Source organism: Lissotriton helveticus, chromosome 4_1 (assembly GCF_964261635.1).
Source record: "Lissotriton helveticus chromosome 4_1, aLisHel1.1, whole genome shotgun sequence".
NCBI classification, from domain to species: Eukaryota; Metazoa; Chordata; class Amphibia; order Caudata; family Salamandridae; genus Lissotriton; species Lissotriton helveticus.
Window position 1 is genome coordinate 2124738890 of NC_136063.1, and position 15174 is coordinate 2124754063.

Below are 15174 nucleotides of genomic sequence, written 5' to 3' on the forward strand. Positions count from 1 at the left end.
CATCAATTCTTTATCATGGACATCTTCACTGTATTCATATACTGTCCCCCTCTTTCCAGTGGAGCCACAGGATTGGAAGCAGAGATGTAGGTGTAAGTTTCTATGCCTTTCAGCAGACCATAAAAAAATACATAGGGGCGAACTGTCGCTGTGCTACATGATGGTTTTGTGAAGGTCCCTGGGAAGCTCTAAAGTGGCCACTGTTATTTCTCTATTTGAGACTGCTTGCATATGGAAACATCTCTTTAGTTGTCCTCTTTTAAAAATGGGAAATGAGAAAAGGTTTAGGTAAAACTGGTGTCATACATATTTTAGACCCATTTCTGGTCTTGCAACGCAGTACAATGCACCTAATATCCCCCGTATGTTAGACTCAGAAAGGCTTATCTGAGGGCCACAGAAGCTGCCCACATTCCACGCTACAAAAAGAGGGTAGAGTCACTGTTCCAGATGAAGCCATCGGTAACTAGGAAAAAGGTCCCTGCAGCAGAGTAGGCAGTGCTGCCTTTGGGAAAACTTGTAGGACCAGTTGCTTCTGAAGGTTTGTGTAGTAAATAAGCATACGCAGGAACATATCTTGAAGGTTGAGTCTTTAATAAGTTACAGAGGAATAACAAGAGCGGACTCTCCTCTACAACAGCCACCAGTAACTGTCATAGAACGGAAGTCCCCACAGTAGAACATGAGGGCAAAGTATATTCTGCATATGAAGTATTCTAATAAAAGGTTCTATAAACACTAGAGTGAAACACTATGTACAACACATCTTCTTCCTTTCTATTTTTTAAGATGACAAAAGAGTAAATAACAATCATGGATTAACCAAATAAATAAATTTACACCCAAAATCTTGAATTGGTATTCTACAAGACGTTAGAATACAATGGATGTGTATTTCAGGAAGAAGAAATTTAAGAATTTGATAAATTAACACACAAAATCTTGGAAGTAAGTTGGTGGTCTGCGAGATCTTTGAGTATGATCCTTATAGGTCCTCGGAAGCTTGTTTCTGGTCCAGGGAAGGCATGGCTTGGCAGTTCGGGCTGGACTGTTCCCATGAGGCACAGGGTCAGACTGATTTGCATATGGCCATGTCTGAACTGGGGTGGCAAAGTGGGTTAAAGAACGGTGATGGATTAAACCCAGATCTGTTGACTGGTTGTGAGTGTTTGATTGGTTCAGATGCTCCGTCCATCACCACCCCCTTTTGTACCGCATTATATATCTCGGCAGGAAGTGAGTTGAGAGTTTGAGAAGAACAACCCTCAGGTACTGGGGCATCTCCACCACCCACATCCTGAAGTTCACTAGTATGAACTACAGGAATGGGCTGCACTGGTGAACGAGCTGCAAGAAGATACCCGCTAGAATTAATAGAAGGAGAAACATCACTCTTAACAGAAACTCCAGTATTCCTCCTGTAAAGAGCTACCCTTCTAAAATTCCAACACTCACTATTATTGAGAATGACACAATGATCAAGAACTTTCTTAACAGTAAAAGGCCCTTTAAACTTAGAAAGACCTTTTTTCACCCTGCCAGTTTTAATTTTGACCAAGTCACCCACTAGAAAAGGAGAAGATGTCTTTGTAATAGACACAATGATCAAGAACTTTCTTAACAGTAAAAGGCCCTTTAAACTTAGAAAGACCTTTTTTCACCCTGCCAGTTTTAATTTTGACCAAGTCACCCACTAGAAAAGGAGAAGATGTCTTTGTAATAGAGGGAAGAACCAAATCTTTAGTTTGGAAAGTAACAACTTGTTTCATCCAACCTGGAGGCAATTTCAAGCTAGGAGTTCTCCCTCTCATAATCTGAAAAGGAGAACGTTGATCATGAAGCAAAGGAGTAGTGCGATAGTTAAATAACATTTCATTAACCATTTTCCTTACAGAGGGCCCGATTCACAGAATGAATTTAAGACTAAATCCTAAACTTACTACTATTTGGTATTCACAGAATGCACTTACTACTTTCGGGATTCACAGAGTGAACTTACTACTTTCGGTATTCACAGAATAGATTTAAGACTACTAACTCTAAGTCTGAAATCGGGGAGTAAATTCCGGCCCGGAGGCGGAGCTTCCGGCCCGGAGGCGGAGCTTCCGGCCCGGAGTCGGAGCTTGCGGCCCAGAGTTGGAGATTTCAGCATGGCAAAAATCCCCACCTCCGAGCCGGAAGCTCCGCCTCCGGGCCGCAAGCTCCGCCTCCGGGCCGGAATTTACTCCCCGATTTCGGACTTAGAGTTAGTAGTCTTAAATCTATTCTGTGAATACCGAAAGTAGTAAGTTCACTCTGTGAATCCCGAAAGTAGTAAGTGCATTCTGTGAATACCAAATAGTAGTAAGTTTAGGATTTAGTCTTAAGTTCATTCTGTGAATCGGGCCCAGAGTGACCATTACTGGAGGCCATTTGAATGATGCCTTTGACCACTTTGTTAGCCCTTTCACAAATTCCGTGGCCCTGGGGATTGTACGGGGAAGTGCGATGGTGAGATACACCACAATCTTTCAGAAATGTTTGCATTTCATTTGAGGTTAGCTGTGTGCCATTATCAGTAATGATAACGGAGGGATGACCTTCATCCTTAAAAAGATTACCTAAAAATGTAATAGTAGTGTCGGTGGTAACAATGTTGGTAAACTCAATAACGAGCCATTTTGAAAAAACATCAACCACCACAATAGCAAATCTGTCTCTTTCATTGAGTTCACCCATAGGACCGATGAAGTCTAGCCAGATTGTGTGCCAAGGTGAACCAGGATTTTTTATGTGAGCCTCATGACATTTGGGTCCTACTTTGAGCCTCTTCTCGCCCTCCCTGCAAGTGACACAATTCTCCACCCACTCAACTATTTGGGAGTCAATGCCTGGCCACCAAAAATGAATCTTAAGGCGGCGTTGAGTACGAGTTTGACCTAAATGGCCTTCGTGAGCTAAGCCCAAAAGTTTGTTCCTAAGCCCAAAAGGAGGTATAAACTTTTCATCCTTAACTAAAATGTTATTATTGATGATAGAGAGATCATCCGACACTTTGAAGAAAGGTCTCACTGATACTGGAACTGAGCTTTCCCTTCTAGGGCCAAGTTTAAGAAGTCTGATGACTTCTTGAAGAGTATGATGATTGATCATCTCTCTCTCCCAATCGTTAGCCTGGAAAGCACCTTTTCCAACAAATACAGCATCTTCTATAGAAGCAACAGCAATGTCATCAGTACCTTCAAAGAGAAGAGGATCATGAACAATATGCCAATCTAGAGACATTCTGGAGAGGCAATCTGCCTGTATATTCTTCCAACCTTGAATATATTCAACGGAATATTGAAATTCTTGGAGCCTAGCAGCAAGTTTCACAAGTCTAGCTGAGCCTTTACTAGTACCACCTGGAGAGAGAACTTTTAAAAGAGGGTTATGATCTGTTCTCAATATAAATTTCATGCCCCAAAGATACGTTCTGAAATATTCTACTGCCCATGAAGCAGCTAATGCTTCCCTCTCAATGACTGAGTAATTTTTCTCAGAGTCAGTGAGAGTCCTAAAAGCAAAGGTGATGGTAAATTCAGTACTCCCTTTGACCTGTGAAAGCGTAGCACCCAAACCTGTCGCACTTGCATCAACAGTAACAATAGATTTGTTATGTACATTAAAAGGAGATAATATTTTCGCATTACAAATGTCTTCCTTTATATTGTAAAAACATTCTTGAAGTTGAGGACTCCACGAGAAACTCACACCACGTTTGAGTAAAGACCTCATGCAAGCAGTTTTATCTGAAATTTTTTTAACAAATTTAGAATAATACTCAATAAGCACCATAAATGAGCGTAATTGATCTTTGTCTTTTGGCTGGGGTGCTGAGTGAATAGCCATACACAAATCTTTCTTAGGTTTTACTCCAGAAGCCGTGACAGTGTAACCCAAATAATCAATTTGATCAACTAAAAATGTACACTTATCTTTGCGGAGAGTGAGGCCAACAGAAGATAACTTATATAAAACAATTTTAAGAGTAGTAATATGCTGTTCAACTGATTGACCATAGATCAAAATATCATCTTGGAAATAAACTACGTTTCCTAACCCCTCAAGAATATTTGAAACCATCCTTTGAAAAACACTGGCTGCAGAATTTAGGCCAATAGGGAGGAATGTAAATTGGTGAGTACCCCATTGAGTGATAAAGGCAGTTAAATGCTTAGAGTCTTTATGTAAGTCAATCTGGTGATAGGCACTCCTAAGATCAACCTTGGAGAAGAACTTAGCAGCATTTAGGGTTGTAACCAATTCATTAATGTTGGGCAAGGGAAAAGTGTCAGCAACTACACACTGATTTAGTGATCGCAAATCAACACAGAAGCGGAGTTTTCCATCCGACTTCTTCGTGACTACAATGGGAGAAATCCATGGAGATGCTTCAATGGGTTCTATAACTCCATTAGTTAACATTTCATCAATAAGGTGTTTAACTTCATGCCTCACTACAATAGGAATACGTCTAACTTTGTGTTGTGTGGGAATTGAATTTTTTCTCAGAATTATTTTGTGAGAATAACCCTTAAGGCGACCTAACCCCTCACGAAACACATCATTAGAGTTGGAAAGTATAGAATCTATATCACCATCTTCAATGGCCATAACTTGTGAGTTGGCACGGGGATTGACTATAATGCTAAGATCATACTGGTGAACCGACCCCAAATGTGTGATGTTTGATGACGACCTCCAGATGGAATCACAGGCAAGCAAGACCGCCAGTGTTTGCTTTGCCCTAATTCGCATGCTACTGAAAATGCTCCCCTTATAACCTAAAGAGTCTCGTTCTCTGGTGGTAAGAAGCACTGTGGGAAGCAGGCTGGACTATTGCAACTCCCTATATTTGGGGACCCCTGCATATATTCTCCAGGGACTGCAAAGAATCCAGTCTGCAGCAGCTCAACTGGCCCTTGGTAGGTCACGGAGTTCCTCCTCTACCTTGGCTTTGAGAGAGCTACACTGGCTGCCTATCAGGGAGAGGGTCCATTTCAAAACTCTGTGCATGGTCTTCAGAGCGGTGCATGAGTTAGGCCCCGTTCCCCTTCAGGAAAGGTTCACATGGTATCGCCCCACATGGCAGCTCCGCTCCTCCAGTGCTTGCCTGCTGACGATTCCCCAGTTTAAACGTTTGAGGTTAGGAGGAAGGGCATTTAGCGTGGCCGGCGCACGGTTATGGAATGAACTCCCTCAGAACCTTAGACAAGTCAACTCCTTGTTAGAGTTCCGCAGGAACCTAAAAACGTGTCTTTTTCCTAAGGCCTAAATCTCGGCTCCTCTATCCTTCTCTGTTGCGACCTGTTCCACTCTGGTCATAGTCTGTCAGTCTGAAGCGCCAGGATACCCGTAGGGTGACAGTATGCACTATACAAGTTCTAAATCAAATCAAATCAATCAAATCAAAATAGCAGGTCCAGAATCAGATACATAAACTTTTCCATGAATCTGCCAATGAGAAAACTTGATACTTGCCTCAAAGTAACCAAGAATATCTAAAGGCTCTCCCTGGTAGCCCCCGGGAGAAATGTCTTTGGGAAGAAAAGCCCTTTTTCTCCACATTCGTGCAAACAAGACATTAGGAATGATAGTGTACCGTGAGCCAGTATCTAAAATCAAGTGAATGTTCTGATCATCGATTGTGAATAATGCTTTGGGTCTATTCCTACGCTTATCTTGTTCATCGTCACCAGATTGATCAGAATCTACTACCAATATTCTGTACTCATCATCATCCATACGTGTAATCTCCTGCACACTAGCAACAGTGGAGAGAGGTTTTACTTTTACACAGTGTAATGACCTATCCGACCACATTTAAGACACTCCTGTTTGGCAGCAAAACAAAATTTAGATTTTAGACAAGAAGAATTAATATTAATGCCACACCTATTACATAACTTAGTACTAGAAAGCTTTGAAAACCCGGAAACTTTCAGTGGCAAAACTTTCTTAACAAACTTTTTGTTCTTGACAGCTGCTACCTCACTTTGTTCGTCATCACACAAAGAGTGACCAGACAATTCACGAACAGAAACTTCATTGACATCACTCGAAGATGACCTTTTCTCTAACTCCTTTATGCAGCCTTCTGACTCTTCAACTATTTTTGCTAATTCAATAGCAGATTGTAAGTTTAGATTTTTTGCCGCCCATAAACGTTCTTGGATTTTCTTATCATTACACTGAACTATGAGCTGGTCCCTAATTAATTCATCAGTCATATTACCGAACTTACATTTGACAGTCATCTCCCTCAATCTTGACACAAAATCATCAATAGACACTCCAGTTCTTTGGCTATTAGTATAGAATTTGTACCTATTCATAACTAAGTTCTCCTCCTTAGCGTATCTGACTTCTAGGTGTGAAACAGCTTCTTTGTATTGATCCGGAAGAGGTTGACCGTTAGCTTGAAGGGCTTGAGGAAGAAATTTAAAAACACGCTGCCCCTCCTTACCTAAACAACTTAACAAAAGAGTTTTCTTGCATTTTGCAGAAAATTCTTATGCGTCCAGAGCATCTATATAATTCTCAAACATTGGAAACCAGTCCCCCCACGATATGCTGGGTTGTCCAGGATCCTGAAGAAAACTTGGAGGAAGAACTACTGTGCAATTCTGTGAGACAGTTTGTGTAGACATGGTACTTAAAACAACAAACTAAGAATGAATAAGAAATACTACAGATTTGCAAGTACAAGTCAATGCATCTGGCTTCAACAATACAGAAAAGAGTTGTATAAAACAATAATAGCGGTCAAAATGTCAAATACCTGAAGATTCGCACAGTGGCGTGTGTATCGCCGAAAGATGTTAGATACACAATAGACATGTGTATCGTCGATGTAAATGGAGTAATTGGCGTGTGTATCGCCGACAGGTACTGGATACACAATGGTGTGTGTATCGCCGATGAGACAAATATCTTGGATGACCAAAAACAAAGCTGTTAACACCAGAATGTCCTCTTTTGGATGACCCGCCTAGACATCTGCGTGTAAATAGGCGTAGAAACAATGCTGCAAAGGAGAAGGTTCAGATATACACCGGCGTGTATATCGCCGAAGAAATTGTAGACGCATTAACTTGGACGCGTAGACTGGAAGCTGTTGTCATGGCAACTGAAACAAACTTAAAATGGCCGCCACGTCAGCCGTAATGACATAAGCTGCGTGAGAGCCAAGGTCGACGTATCTCCGCGAAGAGGCGTCACAGGAGCGAAAGATTAAAACGTTTGAAGAACTTCACTACGCAGGAAAACCTTCGCTAACTCCCAGATGCGTTCCACACGCGTCATCAATTGGACAGTGGCAAGGGAACAGAGAGGATCGCTGCTAGCCAACCATATACAACGTACAGGGCGGTGAGTAGACGAACTTTGTAAAGTACAATGACCCAAAATACACTCACACCGTCTTGTATTACGCGCTGCTGAAAACATGAGATCCAATAATGAGCTTACACGCTCGAGTTGCCGTGCGCTACTACAGTCAAGCTGCTAAGTGCGGAACTTAAGCGCAGTTAGTAGGGGTGTCTGCCGTTGTAAATCAATAAAAGTCAAGTAAACAAAGAACGAGTAGCTGACCTACGAGGATGAACACTTCTTGAAGGTCAAGTTCTTGACTAGAGGTAGCGATGAAACAGCAGAATTCCTTTAGCCCGCTCTTGTTGTAGGCTGCTCAAACCAGGAACTGCTTACACGGTGGGTAATTGTCGCCAAAAAGTTGTAGTAAATAAGCATACACAGGAACATATCTTGAAGGTTGAGAACAGAAGTCCCCACAGTAGAACATGAGGGGAAAGTACATTCTGCATATGAAGTATTCTAATAAAAGGTTCTATAAACACTAGAGCGAAACACTATGTACAACAGTTTGCTGTAATCCTAAACAGAGTGTTTGTGGAGCCCATCTCCCACTGACATCGATGGCCTCAGCAGACAGAAAAGGTATATTTTGGTGGCGTTAAGACGTAATTATTTTCTAAGCAATCACAGGGCATCTATAGGACAACTACTGTCTGAATAATATATGGACTGAATTTCGCCGGCCGACACCTCTGAGTCCGTTCTTCTTTCTATTCTAGGTGATCTCATGGTAGAGTAAGATCTGGATATGTCAACACCTTGATCGAATTGCATGTCTGCCACTTTTGACATGGCCGATCATGCCATCATTTTGTACCATGTTAAAGCACCAGGCATTGAGGGAACTGCTTTAATGTGGTTGGACCCAGGCAGTCGAGTTAGCATCCTACTCTGATCAAAAGTTATCTGTAAATTGTGGGGTCTCTCAGGGATCCTCACTTTCTCCACACTTATTCAATGTCTATGTTAGCCCTTTGGTGAATGCTCTAACAGAGATGAGCATTACCTCATACATATATGCTGATGGTACCCAACTATTAGTGAGATTAGAGAATAATCCCCCAATGCACTCAGCCCGCTTGGCACTTATTGACCGTCTGAGATGAGCCTCTTCACGCACTTTCCAAGCTGGTGAACAGCTTGTGGTTGAACGTTGATTCCCATTTGACTTAGCACCTCAAGTCTCATCTCTCGGGTCATCCTTCACATAGTATCTCAAACTACTGAAAAGATCCTTGCTCATGTATCTCCGGACTGCAAGCATATGTTAGTTGCAGCCCTTATAGGATCACACCTTCATGATGCTAAGCCACTATATCACAATTTTCTCAGGTAAACAACAGGTTGTACGGAATGCAGCTGCCCATCTGCACACTTTCGCTGTTGCAGAAATTACATTGGATTCCCATCAAGCAGAAGGTTCACTTTAACTCCTCTGCATTGTACATAGAGCAGTAATAAGTGACTCTCCCAGCATGTATCAGTAGACATCTTCAATTTTACTTCCCCAGAAGAACACTTTGATCATCCTCGCCCAACCTATTGACTGTTCCAACATACCATGAGCAAATGATTGACAGACGGAGTTTAGCAACTTGTGCTGCAAAGCTCTGGACTATCCTTTCTGTATCATGGCACCTTAAGAAATCACAGCTTAAGTTCTGACAAAAGCTTAAGACTTGGGGCCAGATTCATGAAGCCAAAATCGGCTCGCAAAGGGCCAGATTCTGCGAATCTGGCCCTTTGCGAGCGCTTTTTTTGCATTTGGGATTCATCATCCCAAATGCAAAAATCGCACATTTTGAAATCGCTAAATTGCGAAGAATTGCATTTAAGGAATCTCAATTTGAGATTCCTTAAATGCAATTCATGAACCATTTTAGAATTGCGAATTCGCAATCTGGGGCCACTACTTACCGCGAAGTCTGACTTCGTGGTAAATAGCGAAAACTTAGAAAAATGCACTTTAGTGCATTTTTCTAAGTTGTATGTTACACACACACATGTCCTTTGGACATGTGTGTGCGCAACACCAGTGTAAATTACCATTTCAGGGGTGCTACATAGTGTCCTTTGGACACCCTGGCACCCTTGAAATCGCTTCCTTATTTGCGATTCGCTAATTGCTAATCGCAAATAAGGAATGACTCCCCATGGGGAGTCATTCCTTATTTGCGATTAGCAATTAGCGAATCGCAAATAAGGAAGCAGTAGAAATCGCAATAAATTTTGCGAATTCTACATGCATCCCGTTTTGCGAGTCTTTAATAACGATTCCTTAAAAATCGCTATTAAGGACTCGCAAAAGAGGAGCATGATGAATCTGGGGGTTGGCTCTTCTGTCAGCCTTATTCTTTGCTGTCCTGTTTGAGTAGAGTGTAATGTTCTGTTTCAAATGTTCACCTTCTTTGACTTTCAGGCACAACCTCATTGGGCACTTGTTCATTGTTTGTCCTGCTTAGAGATTTTGAGCTTGATGCTGAAGGCTACCACACAGCTATTAAAAGAAAGTATTCAACACTTGTGAAACCATGTCTCATCGCAGTAGTCAGCCTTGCTCCGCTGTATTATGAGTTTTGAAAGAGTTTATAAATCTAAATGTAAAATTGTTGGGTAAATTAACCACTCTCCCTTACACAAATCTCCCCCCTCGCCTGTTAGCCGCAAACAGTGCAAAGGAGTACCCCTCCTTAGATCTTGTCTGGGAACTATCCTGAGGCTATACACAACCTAGCTCCATTGCTGGTCAGATGTGGAGGGTGCCTAGGTCTAGCAGTCTTTCATTTGAACCAGTGGTTTCCAGTGCTCAGCACCAACACCTAATTGTCTGCCCCTATGACAGTCAGCCACATAGTGGCACTGTTTGTCTAATTTAGATGTTATCACAATATCAGATGCTTATTTATTCAAAACACATTAAAAATGACTATTATCTGCCACCCTAGCCATTTTTTTTATAGCTTTGGGTGGCCTGGAAGAGTCTCAATTGTTACACTTGTAGAACTGTGATGGTTAGTAGGTGTGTTGGTGCTGTCATTTGCAGTGCTAAAAGTGGCAATGGGCAGTGCAACCTGCTGTGGGCTCCAGACGAGGGCACTGGCACTTATGTTTTTATTACAAATTAAGCACTGCCTGATCCCATCAAGTATGCCCTTAATGACCCACTTTTTCGATTATTTACCCAATTACTTGGGGCTTATTACGATGGCGGGTGGACTTGGACCGCCACTGTAGCGGGTCCGACCTCCATGCGTGCGGCGGTCCTGCATATACATTTATGATGGGACCGCCACCGCTGCAGTCAGATTCCGCACCTTTAACATTGTGGCGGTGTCTGCTGACAGCAGCACCGCCGCAATGTTAAAAGAGCATGTTGTGCTACTTGGTGCAGGGAAATGTAGGGTGGTACCATGGGTACCCCCCAGTGCACCCTCACCTACCAACAACGCAAGCGGGGTCCGCAACTGGCCCCTGAAGACATTCTCCACCAGCCTTTCAATGGAGGTTCAACCGCCACGGAAAGGCTGGTTTCCGCCAGCATCATAATTGTGCAGGTGGAGCCTGCTAGGCTCTGCCGCCATTGTGAGCATGCTGACCGCTCCGCCAGGCAATCGTGACGATTGCTACCAGCGGAAAAACAGAAGACGCACTTTCCGTCTGCCGCCATACCCACCGCCATCATAATGTGGCGGAGGGTAAATATCATGACAAAGGGGGAACGATCGCTACCGCAGGCCAGGCAGTGGCTATTTTTCTGCCATCATAATTAGCCCCTTTATTTGGTCATTTGACCCGATTTTGTAGTTCTAGAGTTGGTATTGGAATTCTGAGATCTGTTTTTTAACTTTAATGCTAGTTTGCTGCAGCTAAAATACTGTACCCACATTTTCTCGAGGGAAAATCTTTACTTAGGCCTCTGCTTCCAAAGGTAAGCCCTGATTTCCCAGAGGAAACTTATTTTTCTTATTAGGCAGTAGCTGAACTTTGTGGAAATCCTACCACAGCTCATTTCTGGTATGAGGCTGCTTTCCTCCATCAATCTGATTTTCTAAAACACACTCTAGCTGGCTGCTCAACCCTTACCCCATTTGAATCCACAGGAGGTTTCCTGACATGATTGCAGCAGTATTTGGTGGCTTTTCGGAATGTCTCTCAAATGTTTATCGTTCTCATTTTCATTGTAAGCAAAACTTTGAAGCAAGACCTGAGAAAAGATGTTCCCAACCCTCAATGCTCCAAAGCCGAAGAGGATGACTTAATACATGTACATCTGTATTTCTAGGGCATTGTAACATTTGTAACATTGTTGTACTGTAAGCATACAGTACAAAAGAGTGGTATCTGTTTGGTGGAACATTTAGAGGCATGGGTGGGACATTGTTGCATGGTCAGTTAGGTGAAGACAGATACAGTAGTTAATGTGGGTAAGGATGACATTGAGAGAGGCCACTTGGAGTTATGCATGCGATGACACCTGGGGCTGCATTACACGAGCAGCGCACTTTCCTTCATTGCGCAGGGTGCACCTTTAAAAAGTTTAGCTTCTCTGCACGCAGCCTTGGACTTAAGCACTACATTTCAAGGTAGATCCGTTATTCCCTTTCCACATTCACCAGGCACTCAATATTGTCTCATTTCCTTATTGTAGATGAGAGTGGCGGGTGATAATTTCCATTCGTAGACCCATTGGGGCTCACTCCATCATGGCCGGGATACCCTACGAGGTCCCATCTCGCTCTTGCCTACAGTAATATGACTTTGTCTCACCCCCTACCCACGCTCGTATTACCCTCAAATATAGTGACTTACGCTCAAGTCCTCTCTTACAGTGAAGCCCTTACTCTTGGCTCCACTTCATGGTCTACACTCTGGACCCATCACATTGTTAAGAAATACTCACTTCCCTTCGCCAGCCGGGACGGATGTATAACCGGCAAAGAGGTGAGTTACCTCTCTTTTCATCCCACATTCCTTACGTTCTATTGGGGATACTCGGACCTACTCCTGACTTTCTTTTTCCTAATTTTTCTCATTTCCCTTAGATCAATATTACTTTCATATTGCCATAAGGTAGGACTGTGCCATCGTGCATTGTTATTATGACATTACGCTAGTACTCCAAGCTTAGATGCGTCTCAGCACCACGGTGCGCGGTCCCAGAAGCATGTTTGGACTATGTCCTTGTCTAGTCTCCACCTTGCGCGCACGGGGCCCCTTCCTTCCGCTCTGGCTTGCGTGCTTCATTAGTTATCTTTCCTGCATACTCACTTACACATTAATTTGTGGTCATCCATAATAGCAGGCTACCCTGACCATCTGGCCCTTTCATGGGTGTTGCAACAACATACGTCCTTTTCCTTTTTCCTTTTTCCTTCTTTCTCAGCTCTAATCTCCCTCTCGCCCTTCCTTTTCATTGAGGTTTCTTTCTTTCTTTTTCTTATATCAATCACGCCACTATTCCCTTGTCACCGGGCAATAAACAATATGTTATTGTAACATGTCACACCACCTGTGTTCACTAGCACTTCTGACCATCCACGAGGGGTCCAGCACTTGACATGCGGACGCATATGATACTGTAACACAGGTTTATTATGTCATGTAGGGTGCTCACTTGCCAGACACTGGTCGCTTTACACATAATCTTATGACCATTGTTGGTTTGTTCTGTCTGAGGCATTTTTTTGCACATCCTTTCAGCCCTGAAGAAGTCTTGGGGTACTTCCCCAGGTGAAACACGTGTTATTATGATACAGATAAATTGCTCTGCAGATACTGTCGACGTGTGCACAGGATTGTTGTGAGAGGATAAAAAGGACGGCCAGACTGTTTAAGGTGATGGTGATGAGTGTTGTTTAATGATGGAGAGAGGTCCTGGTGGGTGAGGAGAGATGGTAGGGGATTGTTGTTGGCTATGGTAATAAAATAGTAGTGGGGAAATAGTAAAAACATAACTGGAGAATTAAGGCTACAACATCATAACCAATAACTACTATCACCGATTTCACCAAGTAGTCATATTTCATGGCAGATAACAAAGTTGTTGAGTGAACGATTATGGGGGACTCTATTAATAACACAGCTGCTTGCATCTACATTCAAATAAGTCCAACAGTAATTGTCAATCGCATTCATATTTTTTCTACCTTTGAATCCAACACGTAACCGTTTGCAATTTGCGCATCTTGCATCTTAGCTACAAAGTTGCACTTACCTAAGTAAAACTGATTAGAGGCATTCCCACAAGTCTGCTTAATCTCTGGGCTGTTCCATCCTAAGGGATACAAGGCACAGCCTGAGCCTATGAGGAGTCCTTTAAAGGCAAAAAGAGAAAACATATTGCAAATTTAGAATCAAATACAGCTCTACCCTTATACATGGTTTAGGAGAAAAATATCTCAAAAGTCATAAGTCTTTCATTAAACAAACGTGGAGAAACACTTTCCTAAATATTGTTGTCAGCGTGCATTTGATTTGATTTGATTTGATTTGTAGTTTTGTAAAGCGCACTTTTGACCTTGGGCATCTTAGCGCTTTGGTGCTTGTATGTGAACTGGTGGCCTTGGGCTTCAAATTAGGCATCGGATCTGTAAGAAACTGGGTTATTCTTGGGGTCGGTGGTGAGAATCCTTCTCAAGCAACAACCACAATCCTTGTCAGGGTGAACCATAAAAGTCAACAAATTAACCTGTGCCTAACCCACTGGTAGCTTGGCACAAAAACAGTCAGAATAAACTGAGAGGTAATGTGTAAAATATTCACGCACAAATAGTAATAAAGTGAAAACATAACTCAATAAAAATCCCACACTAATGTAGAAAAATAGAGCATATTGTAATACATAAAATGATATCAAAACAACAAAAAGTCCAAACTACAAAGCTGGAGATATGCAATTTCAAACACTTAAGTAAAAAATAGCACCACAAAGCACAAAGCATCAACTATGGCTATCTGGTCGCACAGGAACAAGTTCAAATCAACTGCAATGGAACACAGGCCAGGTGCAGGACCAAGTTCGGCCAACTGGACAGTGTACCTGCTTGTACTTGGGCTGAGATGTGAAGTACTGCGTCGCACTACATCGAGTTGCATGTGTTTCGATGAGGCCACCAATAGGGAGATGCAGCATTGAGTTGCACTGCGCTGCGCCAGTTCAGATGAGGCCACCAGTCAGGAACCGCAAGGTGCTTCGATGCGAGGTTGCTTCGGGCAGGTTCTGGGGGAAACCACAGTTGGGCAGGGAAGAGTACACTCTGATACCAACCGAGGGTCCAGGACCTGAGGGGGACCGCGTAGGGATCAGTTCTCACTCCAGCAGAGGCCAGCAGTTGGGCACAGGCAGGTCCAGTTGGGTCTGCGCAGCTGAGCATATGCACATCAGGTCTCTGGAGCTTGTGATGCCCCTGTATCTCACACAGGAGGAAAGCCAGCTAGCCCTTGAAGTCACTCTGGTGGTTGTGAGTTGAAGGAGCAGGTCCATTCTTCCTTCCTCAGGCAGTAGGGCAGTGGGGCAGTCCTTACTGCAGCAGGCAACAGCAGGACAGTCCTTCCATGAGCAGGGCTGCAGAGCAGTCTTTTTTCTGAGTCTTCCACAGGTCCAGAGGTGACCTGATAAGTGTCTCAGGAAGTCCAATATTTATACCTGGTTTTATACCAAGCTTTGAAGTGGGCTATACTATCCCCACCCCTGGTGTTCAGGGTTCTTATCTATCCCTAATAACCATTGTTCTTTGCCTCTGAGCTTTCATTTCTTCTCTCTCCAACTATGCCATTGAC

The 15174-nt window shown here is 43.0% G+C and overlaps 1 protein-coding gene across 1 annotated transcript in view; it reads right to left on the bottom strand.

The window, feature by feature from the left end:
- Positions 1–15174, bottom strand: part of LHFPL1 (LHFPL tetraspan subfamily member 1) — a 269752-nt gene that overhangs the window by 55557 nt on the left and 199021 nt on the right. Inside the window, exon 3 of the mRNA XM_078688816.1 lies at positions 13610–13708. Within this exon, the coding sequence (XP_078544942.1) occupies positions 13610–13708 (99 nt within the window). The remainder of the gene's footprint in view (positions 1–13609; positions 13709–15174) is intronic.